The sequence below is a fragment of the Sprattus sprattus genome (genome assembly GCF_963457725.1).
Source record: "Sprattus sprattus genome assembly, chromosome: 3".
Classification (NCBI taxonomy): Eukaryota; Metazoa; Chordata; class Actinopteri; order Clupeiformes; family Clupeidae; genus Sprattus; species Sprattus sprattus.
In genome coordinates, this window is record NC_137922.1 from 24,932,735 (window position 1) to 24,945,234 (window position 12,500).

The 12,500-nt window shown below is 43.0% G+C and overlaps 1 protein-coding gene across 1 annotated transcript in view; it reads left to right on the forward strand.

The window, feature by feature from the left end:
* ptpn4b (protein tyrosine phosphatase non-receptor type 4b) overlaps positions 1–12,500 on the forward strand; it is a 70,959-nt gene that overhangs the window by 55,239 nt on the left and 3,220 nt on the right. Inside the window, 6 exon segments of the mRNA XM_080835220.1 lie at positions 6,255–6,345; positions 6,964–7,025; positions 7,527–7,673; positions 7,898–8,026; positions 11,483–11,631; positions 12,466–12,500. The exon segment at positions 12,466–12,500 is cut by the window's right edge and continues 101 nt beyond it. Coding sequence (XP_080691346.1) covers positions 6,255–6,345; positions 6,964–7,025; positions 7,527–7,673; positions 7,898–8,026; positions 11,483–11,631; positions 12,466–12,500 — 613 coding nt within the window.

The following is a 12,500-nucleotide window of genomic DNA, read 5'->3' on the forward strand; positions in this document are numbered from 1 at the left end:
CTTACTAAAATCATGATAAAAGAAATATAAAACCCTTAAAACAGTTTAAAAGAGAAATAGTAAAAATAGTGCAAGTTACAGAGAAATAAATAGTGCCAGATAAAATTAATAAAATGCTTTGGTAAAAAGAAAGGTTTTAAGCTGCCTTTTAAAGGTGTCTAGCGTGTTTGCTTCCCTAATATTAATGGGTAATGTGTTTGATCATTTTGGGGAGTAGTTGACAAAAGCTGCATCACCAATCTTCTTATGACAGCTTCTGGTGACCTGTAACAGACCTGTATCTGATGATCGCAGTGTTCTAGCTGGTGTGTAGTTAGTAAGAGAGTTAGAAATGTAGCTAGGTCCTTGTCCATTTAGAGCTTTGAATGTGAGGAGGAGGACCTTAAAGTCAATTCTAAAGGTAACATGAAGCCAGTGTAAAGTAGCTAGGACAGGACTAATGTGTTCTCTCCTTTTAGTTTTGGTTAATAGTCTAGCTGCAGAGTTTTGAATGAGCTGGAGTCTTTCAGTTGTTTTCTTGGGAAGACCAGCGAAAAGTGAATTACAGTAGTCTAGCCGGCTCGATATGAAAGCATGAATAAGCTTCTCGGCATCATTTTGGTTTATGAATGGTCGTACCTTTGCTATGTTCCTGAGGTAAAAGAAAGCTGTTTTGATCACTTTGTTAATGTGGGAGTTGAAATTAAAATCTGAGTCCAGGATGACACCGAGACTTATCACCTCAGGTTTAATCCACCGGGTTAAACCTCCTAGATTCTTGATAAGCATCTCTCTTTTTAATTTGGGGCCGATAAGTAGGACTTCAGTTTTGTCCTCATTTAGTTTTAGAAAGTTATTGTTCATCCATTTGTTTATTGCCAATAAACAGTTGGTAATGGAGTTTATGGCCCTCGCATCATTAGGTTCGGCGGAAATATACAATTGGGTGTCATCCGCGTAGCTATGAAAATCTATACTATATTCTCAGATGATGTCACTGAGTGGTAACATATAAAGAGAGAAGAGTAATGGACCTAAACAGCTCCCTTGTACAACCCCATAGCAGCTTTCATGTTTCTCTGACATATGGTCTCCTAGACTAACGCAAAACTTCCTTCTACTAATATATGTTTTGATCCAGTTCAATACACAGTCAGAGAACCCAATAAGATTTTCAAGTCTATTGATTAGGATGTCGTGATCAATGGTATCAAATGCTGCACTAAGATCTAACAGGATAAGTATAGAAACTTTATTTGCATCAGAGTTTTGTCTGAGGCCACTAATTATTTTGGTAAGAGCGGTTTCAGTACTGTGATATTTTCTGAAACCTGACTGAAAGACTTCCAATATGTTATTTTGTTCCAGAAAGGAATTTATTTGGACTAATACTATCTTTTCAAGGACTTTGCTAATAAATGGAAGATTTGATATCGGTCTATAGTTTGCTAGTGTACTGGTATCCAATTTGGGTTTCTTTAATAGGGGCTTTACAACAGCTGTTTTGAAGGCATCTGTGAAAACGCCAGTTCTCAGGGATGTGTTTATGATGTCAAGGACCGGACCTGAGACACTATCAAACACTCGCTTAAAGAATGCAGTGGGAATAGGATCAATATCTGAGGTTGTAGATTTACATTCAATGATGATTTTGGAGAGTTCACTTAGTGTGATACATGTAAAACTGCTCATGGTTAAGTTGCAAGATCTACGGATGTCAATTTCACCTCCAGTAGTAGTGATACTAGATCTGATCGATGTTATTTTGTTCTTGAAGAACTGAGCCAACTCTTCGCATTTAGCTGCTGAGGATAGTGGGGGGGCAGGGACAGTGTTTAGCAGCAGGTCAATGGTGGAGAACAGAACTCTGGAATTTCTGGCATTTTCTGTAATAATGTGGGAAAAATAACCTTTCCTTGCTAGACGGATGGTTTTGTTATAGGTAGTTAGTGCATCTTTGTAGATACCGTGGTGGATAGTGGTCTTTGTTTTTCTCCATTTTCTCTCTGCTACGCGACATTTTCTTTTTATTTCACTAACATTTTTATTTCTTAGCCATGGGGAGGTCCTACTTGTTAACTTCTTTTTAGTTTTAAGTGGGGCTACAGAGTCTAACACAGATGATAATGCATCATTTAGGTTCTCTACCATTTAATTCAGAGAGCAGTCATGACTAGTTGGCTCATATAGAGCAATCTGCTCAGAAAATCTCTCCGTAGCTTCATCGTCTAGATGTCTTTTATGGACTAAGAATTCTTTTGTGGTTTTTGGTAATATGATTTCCACATAAAAAAGTATGCAATGATGGTCAGAGAGCGGTAGATCAGTTATTGAAATATTATTGATGTTTAATCCAGTTGTTTTTACTAGATCTAGTGTGTTTCCGTGCTGGTGTGTTGGATCCGTTATGTGCTGAGTTAGATCAAAACTGGTGAGGAGATTTAAAAGCTCAATAGTTCTTTGGTCTGCTTTTTTATTAACGTGGATGTTTAGGTCTCCATTCAGGACTATTTTGTCATATCTGGTGACACATAGTGATAATAGTTCCGAGAATTCTTGTATGAATATTGGTGAGTGCTTGGGTGGCCGATACATAATAACAAACAGTACTGATTCAGTTTTGAGCTCTATAGCAAGATATTCAATTGATGTAAATTCACCTAGCTCAGTGATTTTGAACAACAGTTTAGATGAGAAAATAGCTGTGACTCCTCCACCTCTTTTTGATTTCCTTGAAACTTGGTGGAAGCTGTAATCAGGCGGACACGCTTCTATCAAAGTTGCTGTTGCCGTGTCATCGTTTAGCCAAGTTTCTGTTAGACAGATACAATCTAAGTTGTTTTCTTTAATCAGATCGTTGACCAGAAAGGTTTTGTTATTTAGTCATCTGACATTTAGAAGGGCCAGTTTCATCTGTGGGGTATTAACAGGTAAAACTGGGGGAGATATATTTGTAGGAAGAACATGGATAGTTTTCAACCTTCTAGGACGAGTTTCGGGTTTATAACCATGCATTTTACCATGCCATTTGCTCTTTATGATGACCGGTATGTTTGATGAAATAGCATGGTGGCTGTCCTATTGTTGTTTTTCGGGCTGACAGTCCAATTTACTGAGTTCATGGGCCTCCACAGCCTCCCCCACAAGGTGGTTTATCCCAGGGGAATTCCTTGGGGTGGTGGGGGTCTGTGCAGGGCCTGTGTCCTTGGAGGAGGCTGTTTGAGAGTTCTGTTCTGTTCCATGGGAGGAGGTTTGGGGTGTGTCAGTCTTAGGCACAGCAGGAATAGGGAGTGAGGCTTGATTATGACTGTTTGAGGTCGTCAAGAGCGCGTGGCTGATGTTTGCTGTAAGTAATCTAGACCCTCTACGGTTTGGGTGGAGTCCATCGGCTTGAAAACGGTCTGCACAATTCCAAAAAACATTGAAATTGTCAATAAATCTCCGGTTGTGTGCAAGACCGACAGATGCCAGCCATGTGTTGAAAGATAGGAGTCGACTGAAGATTTAATTTCCTCTGCGAAAACATGCAATTGGTCCACTGATAGACACATCTTGATATTTTTTTAGAGCATGGGTCGGGAACCTATGGCTCGCGAGCCACCACTGGCTCTTTTGCTGACGGCCGGGGCTCTCGGACGAAATGGGTTGGAGAAAAAAAATCAAGTGTAATCAAGGGATCAGCCTAGGCCTAGTAGAAGGCTTAAATAACAGTCAATACTAGTTATATTAAAATGACAAGGCTTCGTGGCAAATACGTAGCTCTATCCTAGTTATTTAATTTAACTTTCCACCTCACTTGACTCCGTAACCATAGCCTACAAAATATTGTTACATTCACGGCTGGTTGCCATGCCAATATCTAACAAAATCACAGATTTCCCTACATTTCCGTCAACGAGAAAACTTCCATTGTTAAAGTTGATAGGCTAAAGAAAATTATCGAAAAGGAAAAAAACGTATTGTGCATCCCTGGTGTTTCTATCGGCGATTTCGAAATAGAGGTTGCCAACCTGACCTCGTCTGACATCTGGGTGGGCAAGTTCAAATCACTGAACGATCAGCTGGAAGGAATCGCACGTCAGCGAGCACAGCTTGCGAGCGAACTCAAGTGGACTGACATGGGAAAGCTTCCATCTCAAGACGAACTGCTTCTAAAAATTGGAATTAACTGCCCATTACACATCGCACATTGCAATATGTTAGTACTGCTGTGTTACCCATGTTCGGTTCCACTTATGCATGCGAGAAATCTTTCTCTCATATGAAAAATATAAAGACGAAGCTGCGCTCGCGTTTAAACGATGAAAGCCTCAATGCTTGCATGAAGCTTCACCTTACTGAATATGAGCCAGCCTACAAGGCCATCAGCAAGTCTATGCAGCACTAGAGGTCGCATTAATCTCTGGTAGGCCTAATGTTCAATTTCGAGTGTTGTGTTATCAATGTTGTTAACTTCATGTTGTTGTTACGCCGTAACGTTGTTAACTTGTCATTTCCCATTGCCATTTACATTTCAAGTTACTAGTACAATAACTTTTAAAACTAGTAGAAGATGTATTTAAAAAACTCTGTTGGATAAAAGTAACTGTTAGTTAAATATCCAAACTTTTTCTTGTAACTGTCTTTTTGTGGCTCTTCTGAGATAAAAAAAAAAAATATATGGTAAAAGTGGCTCTCCAGGCAAAAAAGGTTCCCGACCCCTGGTTTAGAGTGTTCAGTAGCTGGGTGTAATGTTTTTTAAGTATCTCGCTGCCAGTTTTTTTGTGCAGGATATCAAATGAGCCAGTGTGGATGATAGTGTTGCACCGATGCCATTTTTTGGCTCCGATACCGATACCGATACCTGGCTGTGCAGTATCGGCCGATACCGATACCATACCGATACCACTGTTTGAAATTTGAAAAATATTTTTTTTTTAATCAATGGTTTGGTCCCATGTATAATACTAGTGTAACAGTAAGAAAGTCAAATTACATTTCTTGACAGTTTCAGCACTTCAGACATAACTGAGGACTAGTCCTCTATAATTGATGGTTTACCTTACTGAGCAGCACAGTGGCTTTTCTGATTTTGAACACAATAGAGTTAAAGTTTGGTCAGTTCTTTTTTTTTTTTTCTTTCCCTGTATTGTTTCTTTGTGTGTTTGTTTTGTTTGTGGACCAAACCATTGATAAAAAAAAAAAAAGTATCTGCACTATTTGTTGGTACTCGCCGATACCGATACCACCATTTTAGTGCTGTATCGGGGCCCTATCCGATACTGGTATCGGTATCGGTGCAACACTAGTGGATGATAATCTTTGCATTGTTTGATTTATTCTGGAGGATTGTTTGTATCACTGACGACAGTTCATCGATTGATGTGTTGCTAAGGCAAAGATTTTCTGTCCTTGCAAGTTTAACATGTTCGGTCATGGCATCTCCAACCAAGATAGTGGCCATCTGTGGCGTCGTGTTTGCATTCCACACAATTGCTTTATAAGTAGTTATGGGGCCAGTTCTTGGGTTGTTTGGGTAAACAATGATAGCCTTTCGTGCTGGACTATGGTTAGCCTCTGTGCCAATGCTAGCAGTATTAGCAACAAGGCTAGTGCTAGCAGCGTGATAATCCATTTTTCGTTGGAGGTAGAAGCGGCGCTAGGCCTTTTTGGATTTGTACCAAGAGCAGGCCATGGCTCATCAGATAGTGACAAGTCCAGGTGAGAGCAAGGTTTGTCGGCGAGGTTTGGCTGAGCAGCAATCCCGTCCAGAAATCGCTCACCATCAAAGATCTGGTACAGGACAGAAACCCGTGTCTCCAACTCCGTGATCTTCTTTTTCAAGTTGAGACAACTAACACAGTCTGGAGAGTCTTCGAGTGTCATGGGGCTGAGTGGCTAAGCTAAGCTAGGTTAACTGAAGCTATGCTAGGCTACGCTCCGAATGGGTGTAGGAAAGAATTTAAGTTCCAGGGAGGCACCGTATGAGCCGAGGAAAAGCTTGAAAGTGGATAGAGCAGTTAGGCAGTATCTAAGTAGCATTAATGTAACGATAGTGTGGAAAAAAAAAAGCAAGGGATAGCAGGCAAGAAGCAGGAGCAGCAGTGAGGAGCTGCTTCCAGGAGGAGTGTCAGGTTTTGGTAGGTTTTGACCGTTAACGTATGGTACACTCTCACACACACACACACACACACACACACACACACACACACACACACACACACACACACACACACACACACACACACAAAATCAGAATTTGAAGATTGAAATGTTTCTTCTTGTCTGTCTTGCAGCAACTGTACCGGAAGCGGCCTGGAATGACCATGTGTTGTGCCAAATTACCTCAGAACATCTCCAAAAACCGATACAGGGACATCTCTCCATGTGAGTGCTTTACCCTTTACCAACACATACCCGTTATCAGAGCTGTCTGTCTGTCTCTCTGTCCCTTTTGTCGCTCTCCTTCTGTCTGTCTCATTTCTCTCTCCCTCTGCTTTACCCTTTACCAACACATACCTGTTATCAGAGCTGTCTGTCTGTCTGTCTCTCTGTCCCTTTTGTCGCTCTCCTTCTGTCTGTCTCTTTTCTCTCTCCCTCTATCTCTGTCTGTCTCTCTCTCCCTTTTGTCTTTATACTTCTGTCTGTCTCTTTTTCTCTCCCTCTATCTATATCTCTCTCTGTTTGTCTCTCTAACTCTGTCTGTCTAACTCTAACAATCTCTGCGGAGAGATACTCTTCTCTCTCTCTCTCTCTCTCTCTCTCTCTTGTCTCTCTTTTCTCTCTCTCTCTTTTTCTCCCACTCACTCTCTCTCTTGGCTGCCCATCTATCTCATGTTTATACACACTCACACTCTCACACACGCACACACACGCACATGCATACACACATACACACACACTCTCTTTTACAGCCTTGTTCTTTTATGTGAATAACCTGCCACCTTCTCTCACTGAACGTGTTTGTTTGTTTGTCTGCATGTTTGTCTGCGTGTGTGTGTGCAGATGATGCAACACGGGTCACCCTGAAAAGTCCCGAGGACTACATCAACGCAAACTACATAAACGTGAGTCTCCTCTCTTTTCCACACCACTTCTACACACTCTTTTTCATGGCTGCACACACCCACACACTCTTTCACGTGGCTGCACACACTCTCCTACAGACCACACACCTCATGAAGAACGAAAGGGTCACACCTGGGCAAGAGATGTACTTTTGAGATATTTCATCTGTTCTGTTTGCCTTGCTTTTTCACCCTCTCTCTCTCTCTCTCTCTCTCTCTACCTCCCTCTCTCTCTGCTCTTTGATGTTCTTTCTGTTCTTGTTCTCTCTCTCTCCCTCTACCTCTCTCTCTGCTCTTTGATGTTCTCTCTCTTCCTGTTTGTTCTCTCTCGCTCTCTTTCTTTCTCTCCCTCTCTCCCTCTTTCTCTCTCTCTCTCTATTTCTCTCCCTCTTTCTCTCTCACTGCTCTCTCTCTCTCTTTTTCTCTCTCTCGCTCTCTCTCTCTCCTGCCTTCTCTTCCCCCCTCTCTCTCCCTCCCTCTCCCTGGCTCTCTGTCCCCCAGATGGAGATCCCTGCGTCGGGGCTGATAAACCGCTACATTGCGTGCCAGGGCCCCCTGCCCAACACATGCAGCCACTTCTGGCAGATGAGCTGGGAGCAGGGATCCTCTATGGTGGTCATGCTCACCACACAGGTGGAGAGAGGACGGGTGAGCGCCCCATACACACACACACCACACACACACACACACACACAAACACACACACACACACACACACACACACACACAGACATTTCATTGTCCAAACAATTCAGTACAGCTTTCTTAAATGTATCATCCGATGATGGAACCACAATCTGCTTTGTGATGGCTAATTTTGCTGTGTGTGTGTGTGTGTGTGTGTGTGTGTGTGTGTGTGTGTGCACCCACAGGTCAAGTGTCATCAGTACTGGCCTAATCCTTCCTATAGTGGTACCTACGGCTGTTACCAGGTCAGCTGTTTGTCTGAGGAGGGAAACGGCGCTTACACAGTCAGGGAGATGACCCTCTCCAACACGGAGGTGAGTTAACACACACACCACATACCCACACACCAAACACACACAGACATTTCATTGTCCAAACAATTCAGTAGAGCTTTCTTGAATGTCCCATAGAGTTAATACTACTGGAGGTTGCCCATAGAGTTAACACTGACGCTGTTCAGTCGGGTGAGGTTGCCCAGTCGGGTGAGGGTGCCCATAGAGTAAACACTGACACTGGGCAGTCGGGTGAGGTTGCCCATAGAGTTAACACTGGCACTGTGCAGTCGGGTGAGGTTGCCCATAGAGTTAACACTGGCACTGTGCAGTCGGGTGAGGTTGCCCATAGAGGTAACACTGGCACTGTGCAGTCGGGTGAGGTTGCCCATAGAGGTAACACTGGCACTGTGCAGTCGGGTGAGGTTGCCCATAGAGTTAACACTGGCACTGTGCAGTCGGGTGAGGTTGCCCAGAGGGGCTAGAGCATACCTGCCAACACTCTTGATTTTCCCGGGAGTCTCCATATTTGTAGCCCTCTCTCCCGCTGAGCTCCTGATTGGATGTGCCTCCCGCTGATCTCCCAATTTCACGGTGATCCAAATCAAATGGGGGTTCCTCCGTGTGAGAGTGTGTGTGTGTGTGTGTGTGTGTGTGTGTGTGTGTGTGTGTGTGTGTGTGTGGTTGTGGCAACCCAGGGGTGCGCATGTGCAAAAGGCCTTGCCTGCCGTGAGTCACCCGTCCCCCTCCCCCTCCATCCTGCTCCCCACGCTGCTGATAATGGAAGAAACGGCTCCAAGAAGATACAACATGCTTCTGAATTTCAGTGGTGCGATACCTTCCTTTTTGAACCGCAACACGCGTCAGCAGACACCATGCGCTGGGGGAGCTGCACACCATGCTGAAGGAGGGGGGGCCGATAATCACAACATGGTTTTGGCATCACCTGTGACTTTCATATATGTGTTTTTTATCTGTGGAGTATAGACAACAGTTGAAAAACAGTAAGGGGAATGTTCATCAGGCCTGTTCCATCATACTGAATAAGGATGGCAATGATTGTGGAGGGCACTGTGTTTCGTTTGAATGTTTATTACTAGGGGTGCATGATTCAGAAAATGTCACGATTCGATTCGATACCGATTTTTAGGCTCACGATTCGATTCAAAATCGATTTTCGATTCAAAAACGATTCTCGATTCAAAAAAATTGATTCACAGTATGTAAATGTTAGTGCTGTCAAACGATTAAAATATTTAATCGCGATTAATAGCATTTTTGTCATAGTTAACTGAAAATGAATCGCGATTAATCGCAATTTAATTAATTGCAAATTTTATTTTAATGCTTTTATCATGGAATAGTGGATTGGCTTGCTTTATGCAATGTTTTATTTTATTGAAAAACAACATTGCCAAACAGGGCGGTACAAAATAAAATTATAAAGTGCACATTTCAGACTCAGCCTATAGTGCAGTTAAACCATGGCTTAATATTTTCTTTTTTTCAAGTTTGCTGTGAACATAGAAGTCAGGCCTCTTATTTCAAAAACAATGAACCGTAACAGTTAGGTTACCAATAAAAGGTAAGCCTACTACTTCTGTGCCTTCAGCCAGTTGCCTGTTTACATTTTCAGACAACAGTGAAGCTCGCTTCTTTTGCACAACACAACTTTTAAAGGTAAACTTTCTATTCAGAAGCTTTTTATCAACCATTTCGCCGTATCGCGCTCACCATCACTCAAACCGTAACGTTAGCCTACTACACAGTTTGCAAAGCCAAAAAGAACGTTAATATTAGAAAAAATAAAAAATAAAAATAATAATTTTAATATGAATCGATTTTTGGAATTCTATGAATCGATTTTGAATCGGAAGCACTTGAATCGCGATACGAATGTGAATCGATTTTTTTGCACACCCCTATTTATTACCCAAAAATCATTTTGGGTATCTTAGAGGCTGTTTATACGTAGTCTAGTTTGTCTCCGTCCGTGAAGTTCAGAATACAGATAGCCCTATCATTTAGACGAACAACATCCGCAACGATCCGAATCGGGGGTAGAAAGTGAGTAGATTTGAATTGGTAAGGGGGCTGGTGTTCATCTGAACGGATTCACGCAACCTGATGACGTCATTGCCCCACTTGATCGCCTCGCGATCTCCAACCTATATATATATCACTTGTTCTCCCTCAACATCTCACTCGAATTCACTCTCATTAATCCAGCCTACTGCTTTTTGTTTAGCCTCCTATCTTGATCTAATTCTTTTTATTCAGACGTTACATAACTTTCATGACCACAAATATAAATTGGCGATTTAATTAGCTTTTTTCTTCATATATTAATGTAGAATGGTCGGAGCAAAGCCTCATGGGAAATGCTCAAGCTCAGCCTCTCAATAAAGCAAAGGCTTTTAAACAACTCACAGACATGTCATGTTGCACTGGTCCAAACTCTTTATTATCAATAGAAAATAAAATTAATTTTCGCATAACCTATAGTCTGCTCTGACCACCGATTGTATTAACCACCATAATGTATTACTGTGCAGATTAAATGTTGGCTATGCCGTTAGGCTAAACGTTGCTAATTGTAGCTTGTCTACTGGCTGCTAACCCGTGTCCTCCTGTCTTCTTCTACGTTTTTTCACGATTTTTCAGTTGTCTGTAGCAGCGCTAAAGCGCCACCAACAGGCGTGGGGTATGTACTACAGTCAGTTCATCACTAATGGGTGTGTTAGTCTTTACGCAAATCTCTCGTTACCAGGTTCCATCCTTACGCAATTAAAAGATTCGATAGGTGTGAAAAATGAACCAGATTCAGTGAATCTAGACTCCGTGTAAAGGGGGCCTTATTTGTTTTATTTGGTGCTCTGAGGGTTATCCATACAGAGACCTCACATCAAGGACAGTTCTGTGCTGTCAATCTTCCCAGCATGTAATGATGACATGAGTCTGTATTTAATTTGGGTTAGCAGCTGATGTGGGCACGTTTGTCTCACAGATGGTCAGAGTTGTTCTGCATAGAGGGGGCAGGGGGCTCCACTTCTGACCAGGTTTGGTGGACTTGTAAGGTCATTAGGCGGTTAGTAGTAGGGCCATGTATACACGGCGGTTAGTAGTGGGGAATATATACACAGCAGTTAGTAGTGGGTGAGGTATTAGCATTTGAGGGCAGGTCTGGATGGGTGTGTGGAGTGTTGTGTTGTGTTACTGGACCTGTGTTAGGGATGTTATTGGGATGCATAAAAAAAAAACACCAAAATGAAGCTCAGCTCAACACAATAAATAACATCAACAACAGTTTTCAGTCACGCGTCCTCGTGTGGCAATGCGTGGTTGTGACATGTTGTGACATCTTGTGGCATCTCCTGTGGTGTGACGTGTCAGAGGTGAGTTAAGTGTCCGTCCCTCTGGTGCTGTTCTCCTCAGACCCAGTGTGTGTGTGTGTGTGTGTGTGTGTGTGTGTATAATCTCTGGTGCTGTTCTCCTCAGACCCAGGAGGAGAGGCCGCTGACCCAGCTGCAGTACATGGCGTGGCCAGACCACGGCGTCCCCGACGACTCCACCGACTTCCTGGACTTTGTGGCTCTGGTGCGAGGCAAGAGGGAGGGCAAGGACGAGCCGGTGGTGGTACACTGCAGGTAGGTCTCGCTCTCTCTCCCTCTCTCTCTTTCTCTCGCTTTTTCTATCTCTGTCTCTTTGTCTCTCTCTCTCTCTCATTGTGTCTCTCGCTCTCTCTTTCTCTCGCTTTCTCTCTGTCTATCTTGCTCTCTCTCTTTGTCTCTTTCGCTTCCTCTCTCTTTGTCTCTCTCGCTTTCTCTCTCTTTGTCTCTCTCTGTCTCTCTCTCTCTTGCTCTCTCGTTTCTCTTTCTCTCTGTCTCTCTTTCTCTCTGTCTCTCTCGCTCTCTCTCTTGCTCTCTCGCTCTCTCTCGCTCTCTTTCGCTGTCTCTCTCTCTTTGTCTCTCTCTCTAACTTTGTCTCTCTCTCTCTTTGTCTCTTTCTTTCACTCTCTCTGTCTCGCTCTCTCTCTCTCTGTCTCCCTCTTTCTGTCTCTCTCCATTCTATCTCTCTCTCTTCCAAATATCTCTCCTTTCATTCAGTTTCTGTCTCTCCCTCTATCTGTTTTGCTCTATTTCTATGACTCAGACTGTTTTACTCTTTTTCGGTCTTACTCTTCCTCTATCAGTTTCTCTCTCTCTCTCTCTCTCTCTGTCTCTCTGTGTGTCTCTCTGTCTATGACTCATGGTTTAGCTGGGGGATTTAAGGCAGGCCAGAGAGCTTCCTGATCTGCCAGGGGCATAAATGCAGCCAAACCCGCCACACAGATCAGTCGTGCTAAATCAATATTTGATAGTCCTCTGCCATCTTCCTCTTGGTATTTTTCTAAAGCCTTTTTTCTTTTGAATGCTTTTCTTCCTCTGCCTCCTCCCCATCTTCCTCCTCCTCCTCCTCCTCCTCATGCTCCTCCTCTGCAGTGCTGGGATTGGTCGAACCGGAGTTCTCATCACCA